Here is a 25,384-nt window from a genome sequence, read left to right as displayed (position 1 = left end):
CTACGTGCTTAAGATCACTGTATGAATAACATTTAATTCTGTAATGACTGCAATAAGATTATAGGTGCAGAATACAGCTGGGTATTGCAATCTTATTTGGAAAGCTTATTTTATTTCCAGTTCTTCTGTTAGAATTGAAACTTCACAAACACTTCCCAAAGCATAGTGGACTATTAGTCACTGTATTCTTGTCAGGATAGAACATAAGTCTTGTCAGGATAGAATATACAATGGTGATTCATGTTATGCTTGCTAATGTGATGTGATGGTTCATCTCAAGTTTTAAACAATCAGAGATTATTCATTTGGCCAAAGCATAGACATCTCTATTGATGATTGGAGTAAATGAGAAACATGAAAATATTTAAGATGCATTGCATCTAAGATGCATTTGCAGATACCTATATGGTCAAGCTGGGCTGATAGAGAAGGACAAAGGTGGACAAAGGGATAAGAAAGAAGGGGAGAGGATTTGAAAGAAGAATGAGCAGTGTGACTGTAAAGTCCTTGGCAGCTGCAGAGTTTCATTCAACAGCCAGACTGTTTAATCCCAGGAGATGGGCCTGGATGAGTTAGGCAACAGGGATCCCTGAAACCCAGCACCACCTCCTGCTCTTGGGGCTTAACACGCTAGCTGTGCCCAGAACTTTCTGCAAACAGGCTGCCATAGGCCACTAGTGGCAACATAATTCATGGATATTGCCAACTGCTTGCTCTTAACCAGTATCCAAAATGAAGGGTTGAGGTTACTTACTGTATGTCTCCCTCTCCGTTCTCACTTTTTTGTGTCTTACTATGTTTTAGACTGCAAAGAGAACCAAAGCAGATGTTTTAGCCTTGAAACTTGGATTACTGAGATCAATTCTGCAACTGCAAGTTCTAATATGGATTGTAATGAAATTCAATCAACAACAATCACTTCTAGTCTCCTTGGGTTTCCTTATTTGACCAAAAATACACAAAGACACAACACATGTTTGCAGATTATTATATTATATTATGCATCCTGAGTGTGCGTATATGTGAAATTATAACTTTATTACCTGTATACTTAAAGGGTAGATCCATGTAACTGTACTGCAGCTGAGGTGATAGAGCATCCAGAAATTCTTTCAATAAGCATCCTGTTGCAAACAGCAGGGAGATTTTAAAGTTTAGACTTGGGGGAATAAAACACGAAGTGATATACGTATTCACTAACAGTCTGATGGACACTTCATTTGCTGACATCTAGTGTTTTTGGCTCTTCCTTTGCCTGTTCTTGTGTATGTGAGCTGGCAGGACGAAGTCATCAATGTGGGTGACTGTGTACAAAAGTTAAAGAGCATGAAAATAACATTTTCAAGTAGAGTAAATATTCCTGAGACACAAGTAATCAAAATGACTGACATCAGTGGCGCCTATCTCAACACTATTTGCAAAGTTACATTGTGTAAAGTTGTTTCTAATTAAGCTGTGTTTGAAAGGTCTCCTTACACACAGGAAATTAAGTTAAAGCATTGCATTTCACTGAATAATAATACATACATACACAGATCACCCATAAAATTAAAACCACCTGCCTAATATAGTGTAGGTGTCCATGCTCCATGGTCCAGTTCTGCTGCTCACATGGCCATTGTAAGTGCTTTCAGCAGTGGACAGGGTTCAGCATGGGCAGTCTGACTGGTCTGCAGCTACGCGGCCCCATACGCAGGAAGCTGCAATGCACTGTGTGTTCTGACATCTTTCTATCATAGCCAGCATTAACTTTCTCAGCAATTAGTTCTACAGTAGCTCTTCTGTGGGATCAGAACAGACAGGCTAGCCTTTACTCCCCACACACATCATTGAGCCTTCGGTGACCATGACCCTGTTGCTGGGTCACCAGTTGACCTTCCTTGGACCACTTTTGATAGGTACTAACAACTGGATACCTGGAACACCCCACAAGACTTGCCATTTGGAGATGCTCTAACCCAGTCATCTAGCCATTACAATTTGGCCCTCAGATCCTTACACTTGCTCATTTTTCCAGCTTCCAACACATCAACTTCAAGAACTCACTGTTCACTTGCTGCCTCAGGTGCCACTGTAACAAGATAATCAATGTTATTCACGTCACCTGTCAGTGGTTTTAATGTTATGGCTGATCAGTGTACATATTATATTGAATTTAGCTTGTGGTCAGAAGACTCTAAAAACCCAAAGGATATTTTCTGCAAGATTATTCACTAGCGCTATGGTTTTACAGTGGAAAAAAAATATTCTCTCAGAGTATAAAATGTTTTGTCTAAAAGAAAATCTATTATCCTGAAAGTGCATTATATAGTTTTGGTCATTTAAAACTGTAAAAGTAGATGAGGCAGGTAAGTCTCCAAAATAATGGCCTTAAGGTTTACTGACATGTGGCAATGAGCTTTTGTGTCAAACCATTAGGCTCATGTATAAAAGAACATTAGTATCTTCGAAGGCATCAGCACAAACATACACACAGTGTTGGTCTAGCTGTGAATCTAGGCCGGTAATTGTGACCGTTTTCCTCCTCATTAGCAAGTGGATTACATTTCCAACATGTTTCCAATGACTTCTGTAACCTGTATCCTCTGAGCTAATTTTCTTTCCAAGTTAAAGAACTGGGAAGCAGACCAGGGCAATTTGACACCTCGTATGACCTAAAGGGAGTCCATGTTCAAATTCAGAACTGTAGCTCACAAATGGCTCAGGAGGAAGAAAAAAAAGCAGAGAAAATGCCTAGCATAAAAAATCATACATAATCAAACTGTCAGTATCATATAGATCATTACAGATTATCTCACTTCAGTGTTTTAGTAATGTTCACAGTCAGAAAATTGTAGCATCTGGGTCAAACTTCAAGACAGCAGATGTGATGCAGATCTAACAACTATTAGCATTAATTTTCTCTAATATACGTAGTACTTGTTTTGTTACTATATTCTTTTGCAGTGTTTTGAAAAAAATTATTGACTATGACATTGAATAAGTGACATAGTGGTCCTATTTCTATGAAGTGTGGAATACATTCTTAGGCCCACTTTTGCTTTTGTAGCATGGAAAGCTTCACCGATTGTAGGACGCGCCACCAACAGCTCTAATCATTGCTAACAGCTCCTTCTACTGGGCATCCGGCAAACTACCCAAAACACTTATGCAGTGAATAAGCATCCGCCTTAACTATAGACTGGCAAAGCCAGTGGGAGAATGGGAAAACCCAGCATGAGAGGTATTTAGGAAGCTACTTGGGAAATAAAGATGTTAAATGCAGAAGTGTTTTTGACTCAGGAATACAGGCTTGCTGAAAGACAGCACTGAGGAAGACAACACACTTGACCTTCTCATAAGCTCCACATGTAAAAGCCATCACTGAACAGTCTGTAAGGTAAATGAGGAGCATGGAAAGAGGATAGACTTCCGAATCAGTACAGCTGCAAGAGCACATGCAGAGCTTGGATGTTTTTTAGGTTTAGCTTTTTTTTTTGTTTTTTTTTTTTGTTTTTTTTTTGGTAGGCTGCAACACAATTATACTTCCAGCTCTTTTGAATTAATAATAAACCACTCTAATAGATTCTCAGTGAGAGAAATTATAAATAAGAAATAAACCTATATCTAATCTATGTTAATAAATCTATGTTTATATTTCTGGCACTTTTCCGTGTCCAGAACTGCTTTTAATTGTCAGTGCTCATCATCTTCCACACTAGCAGTGAAGGAATTTTATCATTCAGGGATGGCAGCCTCACGCAATCTGCAGCCACACAAAAGCAATTCAGCTTTTATTCCCCCCTGCTGTGCCATGTCCACTTTTGCGCACCTTCAACGAATTTGCACTGCTTCACACAGATCACCATCATCATCAATATTACTGGCTTTTGGATTAGTTATTTAGCATTGTATGTGAAGATTAGCCAAGACACGTGCATGTTGATGCTATATTTCTCAAAAAAAAAAAAAAGAAAAAAAAAAGAAAAAACTCGGCTTCGTCATTTATTAGGGCGTCAGGTCTCGTTGCGTTTCGAAACCCTGCAAACTTGGTATCACTTTAGCCATCAGCGTGAAAGACGGGATTCTGTTGCTGGGGAGGGAGAGAGGGAGGGAATAAAACACGGTGGCTTGTTGCCAAGATGTGGCAAGTGCGCCTCCCTCCAGCGCCGCTCGGTTTCGGCCGTTTTTAAAAAGGCAGGGCGGCCCGCACTCGCTCAGTGTGCTCGCCAAAACTTGTGCAGACGCGGGGAAGAGATCAAGAGCGCAGCCGCAGAAGGAAAAACGGCTGCGGGTTCTGGAGCGCCGGAGAGGCTTGCGCACACGCTGGACCTTACTGGTGCTATCATTAAAAACGGGGAATGATCAGAATAGATAGTCTGCTCTAACGTTGTGCAAGCAGATCTGCGGATGCTTTTAAGGCGCAACATTTATTGACCTTTCTTTGTGACTTTGGATGCGGACTTTTTTCTTACAAAGTTTCTAATTTGACTCTAAAATCCGATGACCTGAAGCAAAGGTGCGTCGGAGAGCGTAATTACGAATTGTTCGGAGGTTCTGATCATATTGGAAGAATACCAATAAATAATCCCTTACAAAATGCTCCTCAACTTCTTATTCGTGATGGTGCCGTTTCTGTCGGCTGTGCCCCAGTGCTCGGGCTCATATGTGCCCTGCGAGCCGTGCGACCAGAAGGCGCTGTCCATGTGCCCTCCCGAGCCCAAAGGCTGTCAGCTGGTGAAGGAGCCCGGCTGCGGCTGCTGCCTCACCTGCGCGCTCGCCGAGAATCAGCCGTGCGGCGTCTACACCAGCACGTGTGCGCACGGACTCCGCTGCCTGCCGCGCGACGGAGAGGAGAAGCCACTACACGCACTGCTGCACGGCAGAGGGCTGTGCACCAACGAGAAGGGCTACAAGGCGTCGCATCCGCCTGTGGGTAAGTGCTGGGTCGCTTAGCGCTCCAGCCTGAGCGTGATGAGTTCTTAATAGCGGGTTTAGGAGTCATATTAATAGGCAGGGGGTGTTAATAATGGTAGCTGGAAGCATCAGAGATCACTTGCATCAAAAAATGTTACCAAGCTGTGCACAGATCACCAAAACGGGTCATACACATTAACGTGTAGCATCACTTACTTTGATAGCAGAACATTCCAAACCAAATATGGTTGACTTTAGACGCGTAAGTACCAGTTATTTAAAAGTGCATAATAATCAGTCAAGAGTGGTCCAGTTATGAGTATTTAAGGTTTTAAGGATTGTAGATGGCTCAAATGCAACCAGTACAAGAAAGTGGAATGAAAGCTCCATCTGGTCTCATCAAGGCTGACTTGTGATTGATGATCATTCCACAGCAATATCTGGGCATTGGGTTGTGATTACCCAATTTAATGATTACTGCTTTGCTGTCAGGGATACTGTAAATCAATCAGAATCAGATATTATGTAGTTATTATTGATTTGGGGGACCAGTCATTAATGTTAAAAGAAATGACACTGAAGAACTTTGAATGCACTGCCACTCACTCCCACTTCCAATCCACATCCCCACTTGCATTCCTGTATGCTAATAGAATGCAAATGTGTTCCTTAAGCTTCACCTAGATACCCTGAACCTATCCAAACAGTTGACAAATGCATTGCTTTGGCACTCTGCTGCATGGTCAACATACACGAAGCAGTGTTGATATAATAGCCCAGTCCGGAAGCCATGTCCTGCACTGTCCCTGACCTGCACCTGTCAGTGATTTCCCTGATCTAACACCCCCAAATTAACACACAGTTTGCTTGATAATGACATGATTTGGTGAGTCAAGTGTGTTAGAGATGAGGAGAAAATACTAAATTGTGCAAGAGATTTTGTTGAACCATCCCATGCAAGACCAGTTGCAATGTGTGTCTCTTTCCTAGAATGGGAATGGTGTACTTTCATAGTTGCTCTGTTGATGGAATATTTAGTTTACTTGCAAGACACAAAGTATTATGCACTAAAGCTTATTCTTTGGCATTTGTTCATTATTTAATTACCTGCAGCTGAAGACAGTGAAGACTGTGGGGGGAGATTTATGGGGCAGTAGATCTTGGTTAGTCTGAATTTAGGTTTACATCTGGGGGTGGTGCAGAGAGTCAGATTACTGTTTAAAGATTAAATCTGAAGGGAGGCAGACAGCCATGGTTTGGGCATGCGTGCCCAATGCAGCTGAAAGCTTCCACATGCTTTTTCACACTTAATATCTTCCACCAATCTTCATTCTATACATGTTATATGAATATATGAATTATTGAGCATGATGTATTGAGCCTGTGTTAATATGGGTTTATTTCCACTTGTTGGTTTTATTGTTATACCGCCCCCACCCCACTGCTCCCTGAGGCCACATAAATCCATGGGACAGCATGTGAATGGAATTTGCTCTGTTCTTCAGGCATTGTTTGTAAAAGGGAAGGATAGCTCACAATTTCTTGCAAAATGGGAAACAGAAATATGGTTGTAATCTATGGTTATGGCTTTGTAGGTTACACACATGCACACCCACGCACATGTTCACACACAGACACATCAAAAGCCTGACTGTGTCAGGGGCTTGACCTGAGTGTGTGTGGAACAGCGTTGTAACAGGAGCAGCTCTTCCCCAATGTGTGATTGCATTGGGCGCTTGGTCATGCCACAGTGATTCAGCAAAACACATTTGGAGCCACTGTCTAAAGAGCTATAAAAGCACTGGATGGATTTAGATGGGTGCTTCTTGTCTACTGTAGTGTTTGGTTTCAGCCCGTTTTTACCAGATGGGCAGAACCGACATTAATGGAGAGGTCAAGCATTCTTGACCACACCAGGATTAGGAGCCTCTGTCTCCTAGTTACCCAATTTTCATTCTTCTAAAGCAATAATTTCACTTCAAGGTCACCAAGAAGAAAGAAAACAGCAAACTATTTCCTCATTATGGGCATGCTGGAGCATCTTATCGTGCATGATATAATGAGTCTCTATGGATGATAAATCCAGCTCTATGGATGATAAATACCTAAAGACAGAAGCTGGTGTACAGTCTATGTAAAGACTTTGGTTTATTGTTCTGTATAAATGTAAATTTTTGTTCATCATAGGCCAGGCAGGTTAAGCTTAATTGTTAAATCTAACCATAACCGTCATGGCTCTTCACCATATGTGCCAAATTATGAAATTTATGGGGGGGTGCTCATAACAGCCTAAAATTTGTGATGCCATATAATAAAAACGCTATCTCAAGCCAAGTATGAAAACGATATTGCTAAATGATTAGTTATCTAAAGTTATCTCTAAATGATTAGAGCAAATGTCTATTCCTTCTTGGCATGATTCGCGATGTCTTGCCCTGTGTTTGACCATAAATCAGTTGTATTCCTGCTAAGATTAAAAATCCTGGCTTTGAAAAGTAAAGGCATTTGTGCAGTGAACCAATGTCTGCTAGTGTCTAAATTAGCCTAAAACAATGTTTGCTCTTCATAATTGCTGCCGTCTATTTGCAGTCAAAACAAACCACATATGAGCAAGCTATATAGAATATGAAAACTGTAGCCTGCCCTAGGTTACCTGTTAGCATAGAAGGCATACAATTTAACACTACTAATCAGTATACTAATACAGACTGTTTGCGACACAGCCTTGAAATCACCAGGTCACATCACTGATGGTGTAAATGGGCAGTACAGAAGACTGCAACTGTGTCTAAAGCACAGGTAATACTGTGGGTATTATACTTCAGCAGTTGATGTTCTTAACAAAGCAAGACATTTAGCATATGCAGTATGTTTAAATAACTATGCAATGGATTTTATCCTGAAATATTGGGAGTGCTTTAGCTACTGGTGCCTATGTTCCTGACCTTTGTTACTTTCGCCAAGCTTGAACCCCTACTTCATAGTGATTGAGGATTTTGAACACAGTTTGTTGGACATTCCAGCAGGCAACACAGAGCTTTGGCACATCAGAAGCTTCACACTTGCCATCAAATATGACTAAATAGTAGCTTGCTACTTGTCCTCTGATCCTCATGAAGGACCTTCGTGTTATATTTCAGCAGACTTCTCTGTCAGAGTTCACAAACAATAATTAAAGATGGCTCAAATTTTAAAAGCTTGAGCTGCACATGAACAAGCATGTTGTGCACTGACAACACAGTCTTAAGAAATGGACCTTCACCCGAGGCAAAAAAAAAAAAAATGTCAGAAGCTGACATTTGGATGCAGTTTGGTTTTGTGCTACTTATTTATGGGTGCATTATGTAATTCCTGGAGGTTGTCCATATTTTAACTGCAATCATGAGGCAACAGAAAGAAGGCAGTTACTTGTACGGCAGCACTAATCGGTACATACTGTGTCACTGGCAGGAGCCTTGTGCATACAAGTCGCACTGAAAGCAGCACCTAGTTTTCCATCATTAGATTGGTTTTCATTGCTATATTTCATTGCATAGTTCTACAAAAAAAAGTCAGGCTCCAACACATGTCTCAGACAGCCATTCACCTTCTCACACTCAGAGTATACAAAAGGAGATCCTATTTGGCAAGCTTGAACGTTTTCTCCTAATAAAGTTTAACAGCAATTTGTGCAGTCCACATTTGTCAGCAACACTGGGAAGGCTAGTGGGTAACAGCTGTGCAGGAACTCAGCTCCTACTCCTGAGGATCAAGCGATTGTTGGTTTGTGACATTCACATATTGGGCTTTAAGTGGGAGCCTGTGTGGCTGTTCAAAACAATTGAAAGTTTGCTCTGCTTCCCTTCTATCACTTATGACAGATTATTATAATTCACAGGAACATAAAGTCCAAGTAGAAAGCAATAGAATTGACAGGAACAGCATGTGGTTCAGGTGTCAACCTGTTGAAACATCCTGTCATGGGTTAGAGGATGCTCACATTGGTGTCACTTCCTCCAAGGAAGGGAAACAAAAGATGGTTAGTTTCTTGACAATAGCGTAGGTTGATACACATAGGGGAGTTGCAACATAGGCCAAAATTATAACTTTTGCACCCAACAATTGTCCTTTGAAACAAAACAGCTTGGGTTTTTTAAACAAAACCCAAACTCAAATGTTTGGTGAGCTTGGCTCCTCAGACCATTTGTCTGTATGAAGAAGCTGATACTGTGGCTACACTGACAGATTCAGAGAAATATAATAAGGGGAAAAAGGTATACCATGGCTACTCTGTCATTTGGATAAAGAAATATACTAGCATTAACATCAGACATCAATTATGATGCTGTGAAAAACACTTTCTGGCGAACAGGTACCATTTAGGCTACATGTATTGCATTATATTTGTCGTTTCATGGGCTGAATAATATTAGCAGGTTACATGGTTTAGGCTTGCTCTTAACTAATAGGACTAGAGTAGCTATAGTGTAGGTTGATGTCAAATTTTTCTTTGTTATTATTTATTTCACTAAATATGCTACAGATCCATGCCAGTCCAGTGTTATATGCATCTTTTCACCCATTACAGTGTCATTTTTGTTGTACATTTGCCTGTAGAGAGCAGTTTCTCTCTGGCCTTCTTCGGCCCTTTGTCTGCTTGCTGCTCTGTTTCAGTTGTACAATCATGCTGTGAATTTGGGCCAGCTTTTAAATATTGAGCAGCGGAATCTGGCTTAGGATGTCATGGCTGGCCAATGACTTGAACAAAGCAATGAATGTAGAGTGATAGACTAGGCCACTAGCACGCACTGCTTAAAAATTGCACACTTGTGGACAACTTGCCTTTGTAGACTACAATGACAAAATTGTGATATGAGGTTATAACCGTTTATTGCAAAGAGCAGGAGGGGGATTAAAAGCAAAAATTAACTTTGTATCACACAGTCAACACAGCAATTATTACAGTTAGCAAATCCACAATTATTTGTCAAATATGAGAAAAAATGTAGAGGGATTATTTAATTATAAGTCATCAGACAGCAAGAAACTTTGGATATTGATGAAGTATAATTGCCCCATGCACATGTTAATATTTAAACAGACACCTATCAGATGCACCTTGTTTTCATGGTCAGGTCCTCTCGCCTTAATGAAAACTTTGCAAGGCTAAGCACAGAGTCACCAATACCACTTTGCCATTCATTCCAAAGCTCATTTGAATAGAGAGGCTGCATGTGACATGTCTGGCTTGGCCATGCTCCAGTGTCTTGGCCAGGGCTCAGATGTTAAACACAGACAGTGTAGCCCATTTCAAGCAATTTGCTCAGTTAAGGCAGGTTTTCACGATTCATTGTAATTTTAATATGCGCATTATCGTAAATACTGTACCTTGTTTCCACATTCAAGTCTTTTTGTATGAAATTTTTAACTTAAATGAAAAGTGCTATATAAATAATGATTATTATTGTACTGTTGTTATAGACTTGGGGCTCCTTTGCCAACTATGTACACTGAGCATGGAAAATGTTTGTTTTGCCCACACACTGAAGAGAGAAAGAAAAGAAAACAACATGCACTGGTAGCAAAAAAGGTTAGCGCTCTGTCCATTGTTGATTTTTAAACCAAACATACCTGGTAATGTGCTCCTTGCTGGCACGCAAAGCCAAATGCGGAAAAGTATCATAAACATCAGTCATCAGTCATTTTTATAACTCTAAAAGACCTTCTAAGTATGAGGTTGACTGTGATAGATGCGATTCAGCAAGCCTGCTGGCCTGTCATGAAGCCTGGCTACAGGGAACATTTCAGTGCAGAATTTAGTCTGCCAAGTCATGAGTTGCAAGATTAATTTCAAAGAGTCAACCACTGCTCTGATAGCAACTTCAGAAGCCAGCAACCTGGTTCCAGTAATCACCCTTCCCCCATGTCCCTATCCATGGCTGCAGTGTCAGACAAACTCTTTCAACACCAGTCTGCTTGGAACACCCCTCTCTTATACAGGGTGTCACTGTAAACCAGACATTATATAAGAGAAACTAAACCATATTAACCCCGCCTACCCCCTTCCCAAAACTGACTAATGGTGCTGAAAGTGGTATGCTATCACACGGCTGTCTCCTTAACAATACTTGACAAATTCCCATTCCAACATTTGACCTGAAGCACCTTCTGTTATATTTTAACTGGATAAATATAGCCACATGTTCATACTAATCCCTAAATCTGCTGGGTTCAGGGATTATTTATATACTTACTCTACTGTAAAACCTGTTGGGGAAATTATGCCTTGGTTAGGTTTGTTTTTTGAACGTTCTTTGTAGTAAAAGATTTGTTTTCATAAAGTGTTTTTGGCCTGTTATTCCTCAACAACATTAGCTGCAGCGTTGCTGTAGACATTATTAAGTAAACCTCCCTTCAGAATGTTGTTGTTCTCTGAGCAGTTCACACCACACATCATGTTCACATCACATGGTCATTGTGGCTGCTGAGACTTTAAAGTATCTAAGTATAGTTTAAATGTCTACCAAGCCTTTGGAAAGTTTCCTTCTTCAACTAAAAGTGCTATAGTTGTGGCTGAAATTTGTTATCAAATAAATGGAAAATGTCTTGCAAATTCAACTCTAAAATACATGGTACACTAAGAAAGTAAACTGGATTATTATTATTGGCCTTTTGTAGTTAATCTCAGTCTCATTTGCATGTTCTGCCAAATGCTTGCCTTGATTTGTGATTCTCATAAAGCAACCTTTAATGAAGATTTAATGCTATTTGGCCACACTGGTGATTTGGCTGTTTATGTAACAATGAAGTGAAGTCCCAGTGAGAGTAAAACTCCATTTCAGGCGCCTTGCTCAGGTTTGGGTAGGAGTTTAGGGATTTGTATGGGCGGGAGCAGGGCTTGTCATCACCTGCTGATCCCTTTCGACCTCTGTAAACAAATGCAAAGGAAACATTTGGCGGGAAAGCAGTTGGTTTCAGGTTTATTTTAAGACACCAGTCAGACTGTGAAATAGTAAGCTGGTCTCATGACTTTTTTGTCAAATTTCATTCCTCTGAGTCAAGGCATGCAGGTTTGCTAAAAGTGTTGGTTGTGAGAAATTAAGCTCATAATTTGTTGATCATTGTGTTCTCTGTAGATCGTGAGTCTAAAGAGCATGACGAGACAATAAAGACTGACACAACGGAGGAGCAGCTGCCCCAAGCCAAAGTGCCCATTTACCCTAAGCAAGACCTAATCAACAGCAAGAAGCAGGCTGCCATGCGCAAGGACAAGAAGAAGCAGCAGGAGAAGCTGAGGTCCATGGGTTCGCTGGACTACTCAGCACTCCCAGTCGACAAGCACGAAACTGAATTTGTAAGTTACAGTGAGGGAATGGAAAATGGGAAGAACATCACTGATTGCTAATGACTAACTGATTGTTGTTACATGTGTGTTGTGCTGAATTACAAAGGGTCCATGTAGAAGAAAGCTGGATGGGATCATAAAGGGGCTGAAAGACACCTCCCGCATTGTGGCTCTCTCTCTTTATCTGCCCAACTGTGACAGGAAGGGCTTCTTCAAACGCAAGCAGGTGTGGATTTAGTCTTTTATGGTTCTCATGTTCACACACAAGTTATGTCAACTTACAGATGAATAGAATATTAACTTAAAAGAATATTCAATTAAAGTAGTGTCTGGTATTTTTTAGTGATAGTCATTTAACGATTCTTTCAATGTCTCCCTCCCATCCAACCCACATGTAGTGTAAGCCCTCACGCGGTCGGAAACGGGGAATATGCTGGTGCGTGGACAAATATGGAGTGCAGTTGCCAGGGACCGACTACAGTGGAGGGAACATCCAATGCAAAGACATGGAGCCTGGCAACAACAACGAGTGAGGAGGGATGCGCCATGATCACCTAAGCCGAGGCTCGCCTCCTTCTTTCCTTCCCACCTGTCCACCCGCCAGTCACTCTACGATTTTGATCTGAAAAGAAGAAACAAAACACAAACAAATTTGAACAAAAACAAATGATAAACTTTTTTTGACTGAGCGCTCATCTCTAACTTGGGGTACCCAGTTAATCAGAGGGCCTCTGCTGTGTTACGAGCTGAGTCCCAGCAAAAGATTTTTAAAAATATATACATTCAATTATATATTTTTATAGAGGCTGGGGTTTGAGCACCATACTTGTTAACATACAGCAAAAAAGAGCATATGGTGTGTTAATTATTACCAGCGCTATCTTGGTCTTTTACATCTTTGAGGTTGAGGTGTCAGAGGAGATAGCTCAAACTCTTATTATTGGAAGAACTATAAAATGTTTTGTTTTTTTTTGTTTTCCAAAAAAAATCATGTCATAGGGATGTGCTGATACAGCTCACTCTATATGACTATTTGGTCCTGTCAGAGCACTTATTGGGAAAACCTTGGAAATGTGTAACTTCACCAAGTTCAGTGTATGTGTGTGTGAATACGTATGTATGTCTTTGCATGTGTGAATGTACGTGCAGTTGCATGAAAGAGAAACATGGTGGGCACCTTTTTTTTTTTAATAAAAGAATGTCCCATTTTTGTTTGTTTTCCACCACATGAGTGTGTGGCAAAACCTCCATGCCCCCTGAGAGCAGTTATAGAGTAGGCTCATTGCTAGTTGTTAGCATTCTCTCACTGGCCCACTCTTTGGGAGAATGATGGAGTAGGAATTGAACCCATGTTTGACATACCTGTCTCAGTGACTCTGTGACTGTGTAGCTTGCCTAAAATGCCAACTGTGCCTATGTAACCTGACGCTGGCGTGCAGACTGATCCAGGTGAATGGATAGCTGATGTGCTGGCTGTGGCCTGAGGTCCTGTCATGTCCAACGTCTTCACAGATTCCTTGTTAGAAGCGCAAAAAGAAACATCCACACCCAAAATCATCTGGCACACATTTTACAGCACAAGTATCAGTATCCAAAGTTGGACATTTGGTGTTATGGTCTGAGAGAGATCTCAATGGCCTGACACTAACTTTCCCAAAATTTGGGCTTGAAGTAACTTGACTTTGATGGACATTCACCTTTGAGAGTGGTGGCTTCTTTTTTAGCCTGTGACAAGTTTTTGGAATAGTCTTCTTTTATTTTTTGCCTTCAGTGAAGTATCAACTTATCCGCTTATGAGCCATTTCCTAGACCAAGTGCTTTCACTGAAATGAGTGACACCTTGGCGTAGTATATCACCGTTAACTGTAGATTGATGAATGTTTTCTGAGGAACCATTATCAGGAATTGCTGCTTGGAAAACAAGTTGTGCATTTTAGCATGTTTTCATTGTTACAATCTTTGTTGTAGTCTGTTTTCATTGTTACAGCCACCCAGTCATTTTGGGACCTTGGTCATGTGAATGAAGGTCTTCCCCAGTCCACCCCAACCATCCCACCCCCAACTTATTTTTTTCCAAGCCACACAATTACTCTCGAAATTCTATCTACAGCATGACATAACTGCACCTTTTGCTTTTTAAAGGGTGTCATTTGAAAAAGAAGGCACATTTAACTACCATTGTCATTCAGTGCATTGAGAGTTTTATGTGAGTCTGTGTGTGTGATTTAGTGCCTTTCTACATACAAATACATTTGAATAGTGACGTGAACGTTACACAGTAGCCAAGGGGATAAAATCGGTTAACCATTATGTAATGACGAGGGTCCTCGGTCGCTTTCAGATTTATATGTCAAAGATATTTCTGTCATGCCACGACTATTTTAAAACCTTGTAAAATCACTGGCTGTGAAAGGGAAGCTAGTGGGTACACCTATGTCTCTCATTGATTGTTTTTTTTTTTTAATCTCAATGAATAAGCTGAATTTTGAGACTGCAAGTGTATGTAAATGCTTGAGATAGTAGTTCAATTCGTTTTCAGTCAAGCTACATATGAACAGGGATACACAGAGGCCTTCATGGCCAGCACAGGCTGGTGATTCTTTAGTAGAAAAACCAGCAAGAAAAGCCATTCCCTGCCACAGTGGTTCCGCTCAGATCTTGTTACAGAGCTCATGTGATCATAGTTTCATGGCTGGGAGGGGGCCAGTAATGCTCGACACAATGAGATAGATGAGACGCTACTCCACTAAGCTTGCCTCTAGTGCTGCTTCTCTCTGCTATTGATAGCTACACCATTATCAAAAAAAAAAGACAAAGAACCACAGGTCAACAGAAAGTCCCAATGGCATGTCTAAATGGAAAAATGAGCGATGAGAGGCTCTCAATGTGTGGAGAGAGAAAAGAGAGAGAGAGTTTGTCAGGGTGAAGGTTATAAACAGACCTTCGCAGGTGTTTTAAATGAGATATTGAGGAGATGTTGTTCACTATTATTGCACAAATGGCCCCTGAGGAGGAGGCCAGAGCATTTGCCAGCATTATCCAGGTCCTGATTCGTGCTCAGAGCCCCCTCCCGCTTTTTTCTTTTCTTTTTTTTTTTTTTTTTTGTTTTAAAAAAAGCAGCTTGCACTTATGTATTTACAATATTTCTTTCGCCATATGACAGCTTCCTCCTAGCAGTGCTGACTCCAAAGCACATCTCAGATCAGGTGTAGGAGAAGCAGGAACAGGCCTCAGACACAAACCCTGCCTGAGGACTTTTGACAGGGGCTTTAGTGGCCCAAGCCTGACAACCACCTCTTCATCTGGTGGGGGAAAAATTAAAACATCAAAATGCACAGCTATTGATCTCAGTCCATTCTCTACTCATCTACTCTTACAGCTACCGGACTATGTGCCTCAGTGGCACCCAGGGAGAGGGAGAGAAGGTGAGAGCCCCAGGCCATGATCACGCTATGGGCCTCACTACCCCGTCAAGTGGGGCAGAACAAGAACACACACCACAGCACACATCTCAGTAGATACCGTTAGCAGGCTAGGCTTTGGGGGTCTCGGAATCTGTGAGGCAGGTACAAGCAGCCAGTGGTAAATCAGTGACTGCTCTTCTGGTCTTGGAACTGACATCTAAGGCTGTAAGAAATGTTTGCTCATAGCTTAGATGTGGTTCATAATTGAATCATGTGCATGGAAGTGATACAGCCAAAAATGGTGTTCTCTCATCAACCAAAGACAATACTCTAAAACAAATTTGTCATTTCATCCTGAATCACCATGTTAGACTGGATCTCATCATTGAGAGAAAACATGTCTCTCATTTACTGAAGTTCTTTAATAATACGCAAAGTGTTTAGAAAGAAGAACAATCATGTCAAGCCAATACAAGCCATTGCGATGTTGCTTGGAGCCTTCACCAGATTCCGAATCTTCAAAATGGTTAGATAAATACAATATTCACGACTCATGATACAGTAGTATTACAGATTTCTTTCTGAATCACTAACAGTTTCTTCTTCTTGTCGTTTTTCTTTTTTGTGGATGAGAAAAGACTTGATGATTGATCACATTGACATGTGGCCTAACATGGCATTTTGAAAAGAAAAAAAAAAAAACACCCATTTGTGGCAGGAGGACCGTGAAAATGTTCAGCATTTGGAACTCTTAATAAAACTGATAAAAAGAAAAAAAAAAACTCAAATTATTAAGAAAGTAAATATCACTGTAATATTTATTCAACTTGTAATTTATGTACTCTTTTAACCTTTGTCTTTTTTTGTTATGACAAAGCATTTATTTAAATAAAGTTATGTATTCATTTAAACTTTTGTGTTCTACTTGTTCTTCTTATTATTGAAAACTGACATCCGTTTGCTCAAAATGGAACATAAATTATATATTCACCATACATGAGTCTTAATTTATAATATGCAAATAAGATATGAATGTGCATGGCAGTATGCCTTAGCATACAAAGGAGTCCTTACATATCAATCATTTTAACACAAGATCTATGCTTTGTTGTATAAACAATACGAGTTATTGTTGATAGATTTGTTTATCGTTGAGAGACGAAACGTTAGAGATTATAGGTTTATTTTGAATGCAGACTTTACATTAAAGGCCTGCCCCAAGGCTAGTCACCTGGTTTCCAACAGTGTCAAAAAAGGCTACACAGGAACTAGGAAGTCATTTAATATGAGCCTCAACTTCAAGGGGGAAACAGACCAACACAATGAAAAAACTCGGCATTCAAATTATGGAGGTATCCAACATCACAGGGAGCTTCTGCAGGGTGATATTGCAGAAATACCAGCTTTTATTACAGGGCAAGTGTCAGAGCAAGTTAGCATAAAGTCACGCCACATGGCTTCAGCGTGAGCCATAGCTGTTAAATTCAGTGGTGGCAATGAGGGACAAATCTCAAGCTAACATTTACTAAACAGAAACGTTTGCTAAACATAAACACTGAAGGTAGTGACTACAATGCTGAGGGTAAAGCCTGTTTCTGTTTTGTGACTACTAGTTTTTTTTTTTTTTTTTACTGTAATTCAACAGCCATACTTCCTGGCATAAGTGGAAAGCATAACCGGTAAGTAGGTATCCAGATGTGACTCACCCGCGTGTGCTAAGATGGGCTAGTATTCTTTCAAAGAGTCAGATCAAGGAAGCAGATTCAGCAAAACATGTGCAGGGGATTTGATTTGTGAGTCAGTGAACATGACAATTACGGTTGCCTTCAAAGAATCTAACAACTGCACATTAGACTTCAAAGCATCTGTGCCCCTTTTATTACTTAATTAGGCCAATAGCTATGGATGACTGCATGTGCCATTTTAAGCCATACCTTAAAGAATGATTATCACAGGTATTTGTGGCTAACACACACAGTTTAATGGACAAATTGCATGAAATCATAATAAAAAAATTACCATATTTTATGTACTATCTTCTCAAAAGGTGGTCTGGGGCCCCCCAGGGGCCTGTGATGTATATCCAGTGGGTCCCTAAAATCACATGCCGGTGGTGAAGATTAGTATCACGTAGTGTGAATGTTGTTATGGTTTTATTTAATTATTATAGCTGTAAGCCTAATTGACTGGTCACTTGAAAGGATAGGGATTAATCTTAGACTCAAAAAAAAAAAAAAGTATACAGTAAATAATGTTAACTTTAACTGCAGTTTTAAACTTAAAACTAGGAAGTGATATGAATATGAAACACTGTTTCAAATCTGCATCTAGATGAGTGCAAGGTTCAGGAATTAAAAAGCTCTAATGGCTTGAATAAATAAAAATCATGGTAAATATTTTCCCTGTTGTTCTAAAAATAAAATCTGTGCTGTTGTCAAAGATAGTTGAAAAAGAGTCCTTGGAAATTGTTTTACCCTGGAAGGGGGCCTGTCTACAAAGCATTTGAGAACCACTGCTTTATACAACCAAGGTATTATAATAATTATTGTGATTACTATTATTAATTCATTCATTCATCTTCAGTAACCATGTCACCCCAGTCAGGGTCATGGTGGATACAAAGCCTATCTAAGTAACACTGGGTGCAAGGCAGGAGAATTCACCCAGGGAGAGATGCCCGTCCATCACAGGGCACCAAGCACACAAACGCACACACATTCACACACTCATTCATGCCTAAGGGCAATTTAGTGTATCCAGTCGACCTACCTGCATATTTTTGGACACTGGGAGGAAACCAGAGAACCCAGAAGCAAGCCACATGAACACTGGGAGAATATGTAAAACTCCACACAGACAGTAACCCAAGCTCAGGATCAGACCAGGGACCCTGGAGCTATGAGAGAGCAATGTTATTATTATTATTAATAGTGGTAGTAGTAGTAGTAGTAGTGGTGGTGGTGGTGGTAGTAGTAGTAGTAGTAGTAGTAGTAGTAGTAGAAGACGAGATAGTAGTACATAGACTTTTTAACCCCATAAAGTCCCAGGTTATTATTCCTTTATTTCTGTTAAGGCATAGTATTCAGTAACTACTATGAACTATTCAGTAACTTCAATAAAACTACCAGGAACGTTACTGAGTTATAAGAGTGAGGAATGTAACTTTGGACCCGCCATGGATCCTGGGAGTAAACAAAAGGAATACAAAAGAAGCCAGTGTTTTCTTCTTGATTGTTTTCAAGGATTGTTTTCGTCTTGCAGATCTCTTCTTTTTAAGGAAAAAAAAAATCCCTTGGGGTAGTTCTGTGCCAATATCATGGCAGCCAACCCAACTCATACAATGTACAGTTCAACCACAATGAGTGCTGTCTCTATGGAAGAGCTCAAACAAAATAAACAACTCACTTTTAGTCTGTTGCGTCCTTTTTTTATACATAAAATTTAATGAAAGAAACACAACAAGAGAGCTGAAAGTAACATGTTTAATCATATTGTCATTTATTACAGGCCTTTAAAAATATCTTTGTTGGTTGGCATGCATTTATGGCTTTCACAATCCCTTTTTGAATTGCAAGCAGGCACTTTAATTCCAATGAGAAAAGATATAAGAAGCATGCTGCGTTAGTGGTCACCAGTAAACTTTACTATCTGATGCTGGTGTGCCTACCGATACTCGGTGGCATGCAATGCAACAACAACAAGAAAAATGTAAAAAGTGAAAGTGTGCGAGGCTAGTACATTGTGTGCTGTGTAGGATTTGCTTAAGAAATTCTTCCTGTCGCCTGTCCGAGGCCGTCCAAACAGCACGCAGCTCTGACATTTTTACACTGCAGCAGATGGCAAACACCACTTCCTTCTGTCCACTGGCTACAGGCATGGCACAGCAACCCCCTCTGCACACACAACCAAATTCTTTCACTCCTTCAGCACAGCTCTGGCAAATCAATATGCTCAAAAAACCACAGGAATTGGTTTTGCTTTGTTTTCAAACTAGGTCAGACTCAAACTACCATAAAATTTACTGTACCACCAGAGGGGAGGCAGTAATCTATTTTGGAAGCCAGCCCAAATGGAAAACTCATAGCCAGAGTCTCAGCAGCCTATGTGCTGGCCCCAAAACCCCACATGGGGGAGCAGGGTTTAGGAGAGCCAGGCTGTAGCACCATAATACACTCTAAAAAAAGAAAATCTATGAAAGCTAATTTTAAAGGCGAGCTGGACATGGCAATACCATGTGAGCTATTGAAGGTTAATATGTTATCTGAGAGGCAAAGCTCACAGAAGTCTCCAAACAGAGTAGAACAGTTTTTAGACGCGCTCTTGGGCCTACGCACCATTTGTTTACAATCGATCAGCTTAATCTCAGCTGCTATTTATGGATCTTGTCTATTTAATCTGTCCAATGCTACACTCAGAGAGAGAGAAAGGGAAAGGGAGAACAAGAGAGACAAAGATGGAAAGACAGACAGACAAGAATGATCATACTTCACAGACCGAATAAAATGTAACTATAGCTTTCAAGGACAATCATTGCCCTAGAGTGCAACATTTACACTAAACGAATCACACCAGGTGGGAAAGCTCCTGACACGGCAAGCTTAGCAGCCCCCCTCAACCTGTGCACCAATTGGCATCCTTTCACACATCTCGAGACCCCCCTAAACCAACCACTAAATCTTCCAAATGTCAAACGGGCCCTTCACTCACCCCCCAGCCATGGGAAATGTGAAATAATGAAAAGTAAAGTACAGCCCATCTGCATTGCAGGCATATATTTGCAAACCTGTGTTTATTTATAGGTACTTAACCCACTTAATATTGCATTTGTCAGTGTCAGCTTTGTGTCCTAATCTTGACCTCTGTCAGCACATCATTAGTAACCACTTTTGCTCCAAACCTACTGCTCCACCCGTATTTTCCCCCATATGACTGGATGGAGAGAATAGGGGGAGAAGTCTATCAGCTGCCAACATTGGCTACACTCCGCTACACACACATATACACACACAACTGTGCACTGAGTAACCCCGTGGACACCCCGCAGACACTAGACAAGGCCAGTATAGAGAATGTAGCTCCACATGGTTCGGTAGGGTGAGTCAAAGAGAGGAGGCGGTTTTGAATACAAGTAAACAGCACTGATGGTGTCCGTGCACATGGAACAACCACAAAAAGGAGGGACAAACATAGAAAACAAATCCATGCAAATAAAGTACATTGTTTGCAGGACACTGCTCAAAATTATACATTAGCATTCCTACTTTGGTGCATGTTTAGTGTTAGAAAAGCAGCAGCACAGGAGTGGTTGTAGCTTATGTTAGCCTGGCTCTAAAAGGAAGTTGGGAATGGGACCAAATAGAGGAAGCTGCACGAACTGTTACATACTGGGATTTGTACTGCAGCTACACTAAAAGATAGTCACAGGATGAGAAGAGCCAGTTTAGACTTACTGTGTTAAAGTACAGGCTATAATAAGAGTACACAACACCAGTCTATTGTCATTAAATTTAGCATATATGTAGTTCACTTTTGTCTGAATGTGGTGCTTTCTATTCTGTTATTTTATAAGATTAAAATGCAAATCATAATGGGTCTGAAATATTTCCACATACAGACACACAGGAATATATGCTTGCACACTTGTCTCTCTAGCTTTGTCTCTCGTTGTTCTGTCGCTCCACTTATCCACATCTATTTGTACAGGCTGGTAGTGGACTTGAGCTCGGGCCCGCTGTAGTACTGGCTGCAGTTGGGGTCACCCCGCACTCTGATGGAGGAGGGAATCTGGATACCAGTGTGGGGGTTCACGCACCAGCATTCACCCCTTTGCCCGTGGGTGGACATGTGGCACTGGAACACAAAGAGACAGGAAGAGTAAGAGGAAAGGGAAGGGCAAGGGTGGTGTTTCCAGGGTTAATGAAGTGCTCAGTACAGTGATCAGAAGAGAGACGTGGAGGGTGGAGCCAAACCCCGGCAACGACAGTACCCGCCTCATTGGTCACAGCACGGATCTCTGACCCCCCACTGAGCACTCCCAAAATGAGGTCATAATTGAATGGGACACAGCTTAAACAGGGACCCTGAAAAAACATGCAAGAAAACAGACTTTCCAATTTTTTCCTTCAGTGAGAAAGAACAAAGCCCTGACAGTTACATTAATTATAAAAGGAACAAGATGTTTTACAGAACAATTTAGGGTGGAGAGGTAAAGTTTTTCGAGCCCTGGGAAAACTGAGCTTTCGCATCAAAACAAGCCAACCATTTTATTTGTACCAGGCGAAGCTGGCCTTGATTTACCTCTATCGTGTTATGTTATGTGTCACTGTGCTAAGAAAGATTGCACATATCATTGTTTTGGCTCTAAAAATAAGTGGGTCTAAGTCAAGGACATGCAAGAGATGGAGAGGTAAAAAAAAGTGTACAGCCGCAAAACATAAGCGTCTAACTTCCCACAGGCTGGAGACAGTCAGTAAGCAAACATGTTTATGACCTTGTAACTTGCAGCTTAGACTTTGTAACTGCTTTGAGAGAACACTATTACTTCCGAAAGTTTGGAAGCTTTTTTTTTTCAGAACTGTTTTTCCGATTATTCTAATCCCCATGTTATTCCAGTTCATTTTAGAGCAGACTATGCAACCAGTGTGGATGAGAGGTTATACATTGCTTCATGTTTGATTGCAAGATGTTGTGTTGATAATCGTGCATGCCTTTTCTGTCCTGACTGGATAAAGCATTGACAGCCTTGGGGATGCCTTCACTTGATTTTATTTCTTGTTGCTTAATGTCCCAGAAGAGCAACTGAACAACTATTGGGCCCTAGAGCAAGGACCTCAACTCTTAACTGCTCAGCTGCATGCTTGGAACATATCCTGTTTCAAGTCACTTTGAATAAATTTAAATGCAATGTTCTGTGGAACCCAGATATCATGACCAAAGATTTTTGCTTGGACTGCATCCTGTCTCAAATGCAAAATGAATAAATGGAAAGTTTAAAGCTAAATGTTTACCATGCAACCTGCACAAGCTTTTACTTAAAAGCTCTGTTTGATGACTTATATAAAGTTCCGTATTGGATGACTCCTTGTGTAACATGGGTAAAATAATGAAACTCCACCAGCTAGGTCAGGAATATATCCCAGTAATAAGTTCATGTTATGACATACCTGTTTTATATTATATTGTCCGTTACTATCACAGTTGGGAAATGTTAGCTCATACAGGTTCTCCAGGTGTCCCTTGTTGTCATGGAAGGTCATTTTAGCGATCTCTTCCAGCACCTTATCCAGCTCCTGCTGACACTGACTCTGTTCAGCCAGAAACACACACACATACACAGCAGACAAGAAAGAAAGCAAGATAAGAACCAGTTCAGCAGCTTCATGAAACATAGAGGATATTCATCTCTCACTAACTTTTTTTTCCTAGGCTACACTTTCACTCTTTTTCTCTCTCTTCCACCACAAGGAAAGGTGCCTCTCTATTACTTTCTAACTTCTCTCTCTCTCTCTCTCTCTCTGTCTCTGTCTCTTATTCTGGCTGCTTGTTGCTTGGCCCAGGATAAGAGGGTACCGAAAGTGAGCTCTGCCAGGGATCTTATCCATATCATTTGGATGAATAGTTCTGCAGATGAGCACTTGGTGTACTCAGGTCTTGGCTCTCAACATATCAATCTGACATATTCATAGAGTTTCTGCTGTTTGTTGGAGATGGGTGCTGGATGAACATGAGCAATTTCTCAATCTTTCCTTCATGCTAAAGCCAGCTCCAGGTTTCTGGAATCCCTGGTTTCTCTCTTGTACATTTACACCAGTAATACTATTGTCTCTGCTGTTGTCCTCTAATGCTCCCATTGCATGTCTTTTTGCTTGAACAGTTCTTGTCTAACAGTCATCATATACAGAGTTAAATGAAGGGGAAAATTTGGGTAAGTATAGCATATTTTTTCTTTCTTTCTTTTTTTTTCAGGTCTGAAAAATCTCATAATGGCTGCAGTGGCTGTTCTAATTTGTGAGTGTAGAATTGGCAGCTCCAGACCTCATTTATGTGGAATGATTCATTGTAATATAATAATAATAATAATAACAATAATAATAATAATAATAATAATAACTTTCCAGGAACAATTTTCCAATGTGCTGAACTGTGTCGTATCTCTAAAAAACAAAACAGTGGGAGAACATAGGGTCTTCTTGGCCAAATAACCATTTGAAAAACACAAATAAAGCTTTTGCATGAAATTGCTGAAACAACCTGGCTACGGCCAGAGAATAGTAGTGGTAGATTTGGAATGTTGTTTTAGGATGAAGTCATGCAGCAGCGGTCAGCTGGCTGGAGACTTAGAAGATCCAGGTAGGACATGGTACATTTCCAAGAAAAGTTAATTAACTTGCTGTAGATATATGCGATGGCCAAATGTGATAAGGGTAAGTTGCAGAAATACCAACGTGATAAGGGATAGCTCATATAAATTCATCAAAGATGCCAAGCGTTTGTTCTCGCGCAGCAATGCATTTGTCACTGTCTGCTGTCACCAGTCAGTGAGTAATGATGAAGGCTTCTACTAAACATTTTATAGAGAACAACCCAGTTCTGCCATCTTAGCCATCTAAAGAGCACACACAGCTGCCCTAACTGCACTTGAATTGTCCAGTGCTCATCTGTTAACCTCTTTAATGTTCAATGTATTTTGAAATGTATTCGTATTCGTCACACAAACAAAGCATCCAGTACAATGCATCACATAACCATATATATTATTTATCCGACTATTAAACTTGCAGGTGTGTTGTGATGTATGTTAGTATGATAACCAGAAGATGGCACTGCTGTACTAAACACAATGCCAAGATCAGTGTGGGGGTTTTGCATGAATTGCTCCACTGAGTCTGTGCCACTAGCATCCAGTGGTGTGTCCAGGTTATTAGATGTAAGGTCGCAAAGGTGGGGGCAAGAGTAAATGGTGGCACAGACACCTAGGTACATATAGGACAAGGTTTCATTTGCAGAATACATAATGATTGGCTACATAATGGCAGTACTGTATTGGTTTTATAGTTGCTCTATATTTCCTAAGAGATTTGGTCAAAATTCCCACAACATGGTATATATGGATGGGTGATAAATTAAAAGAAAATGTCACCAGACCTCAAACTAATTGAACACCTATGGGAGATTTTGGAGTGATATGTTATATAGAGCTCTCTACTAGCACCATCAAAACATCGACTGCAGAAATATCTTTAGGAAGAATGGTGTTCATCCTTCCAGTACAGATCCAGAGACTTGTACGATCTATGCCAAAGTGCTTTGAAGCTGTTCTGGTGAATTGTATTGGCCCAATACCTTACTAAGACACTTGATGTTGATCAACTGGAGCAGCACCTCTATTCTGAGTTTCTCCCAGATTTTCAAGTGCCTCATCCTATCATGGAGAGTAAGTCCAGCCACCATGTGGAGAAACCTCATTTCTGCCACTTGTACTCTGGCCTTATCCTTTTGATCACTTTATAATTCAGTAAGCCTGCATGAATTGCTTTGTAATAATACAGCTCTCATAATTCACTCTCTAGTCTCTCAAAAGATCACAGCTGGCATCCTGTACCCCTCCTGTGGCCATGCCCCTGTAAGGCTGGATAACTGGGATCTGAGTAGTGTAAGAGGTCATGAGCAGTGCTGTGCACATCAACCCTCACAGAATCTTACCATTCTGGGACGAGGGTTTTTGGGCTCATCCACACGGTTCATCATCCTGGTCTTCTGC

General features: G+C 40.7%; 2 protein-coding genes across 4 annotated transcripts in view; one reads left to right on the top strand and one right to left on the bottom strand.

The window, feature by feature from the left end:
* The first annotated feature begins 4,104 nt into the window (after nucleotides 1–4,104).
* igfbp5b (insulin-like growth factor binding protein 5b) lies at nucleotides 4,105–15,323 on the top strand. The gene is made up of 4 exons (XM_026912477.3): nucleotides 4,105–4,915; nucleotides 12,012–12,229; nucleotides 12,327–12,446; nucleotides 12,619–15,323. The coding sequence occupies exons 1-4, from the start codon at nucleotides 4,579–4,581 to the stop codon at nucleotides 12,751–12,753; spliced, it is 810 nt and encodes a 269-aa protein (XP_026768278.1). The 5' UTR covers nucleotides 4,105–4,578; the 3' UTR covers nucleotides 12,754–15,323.
* Nucleotides 15,324–19,092: 3,769 nt separating this feature from the next.
* The window catches only part of igfbp2b (insulin-like growth factor binding protein 2b), a 15,479-nt gene continuing 9,187 nt past the window's right edge, over nucleotides 19,093–25,384 (bottom strand). For 2 of the 3 annotated variants that reach the window (XM_053234305.1, XM_053234306.1), the window contains exons 2-5: nucleotides 25,327–25,384; nucleotides 22,788–22,928; nucleotides 21,557–21,704; nucleotides 19,093–21,474 (exon numbers count right to left, since the gene is read on the bottom strand). The exon at nucleotides 25,327–25,384 is cut by the window's right edge. In XM_053234305.1, coding sequence (XP_053090280.1) covers nucleotides 21,443–21,474; nucleotides 21,557–21,704; nucleotides 22,788–22,928; nucleotides 25,327–25,384 — 379 coding nt within the window. In that variant the 3' untranslated portion in view covers nucleotides 19,093–21,442. The remainder of the gene's footprint in view (nucleotides 21,475–21,556; nucleotides 21,705–22,787; nucleotides 22,929–25,326) is intronic. The other variant, XM_026912689.3, reaches the window with a different exon arrangement.

This window comes from Pangasianodon hypophthalmus, chromosome 5 (assembly GCF_027358585.1).
Source record: "Pangasianodon hypophthalmus isolate fPanHyp1 chromosome 5, fPanHyp1.pri, whole genome shotgun sequence".
Taxonomy (NCBI): Eukaryota; Metazoa; Chordata; class Actinopteri; order Siluriformes; family Pangasiidae; genus Pangasianodon; species Pangasianodon hypophthalmus.
Note: the sequence above shows the minus strand (reverse complement) of the source record. Positions and strands in the feature narration are given on the sequence as shown.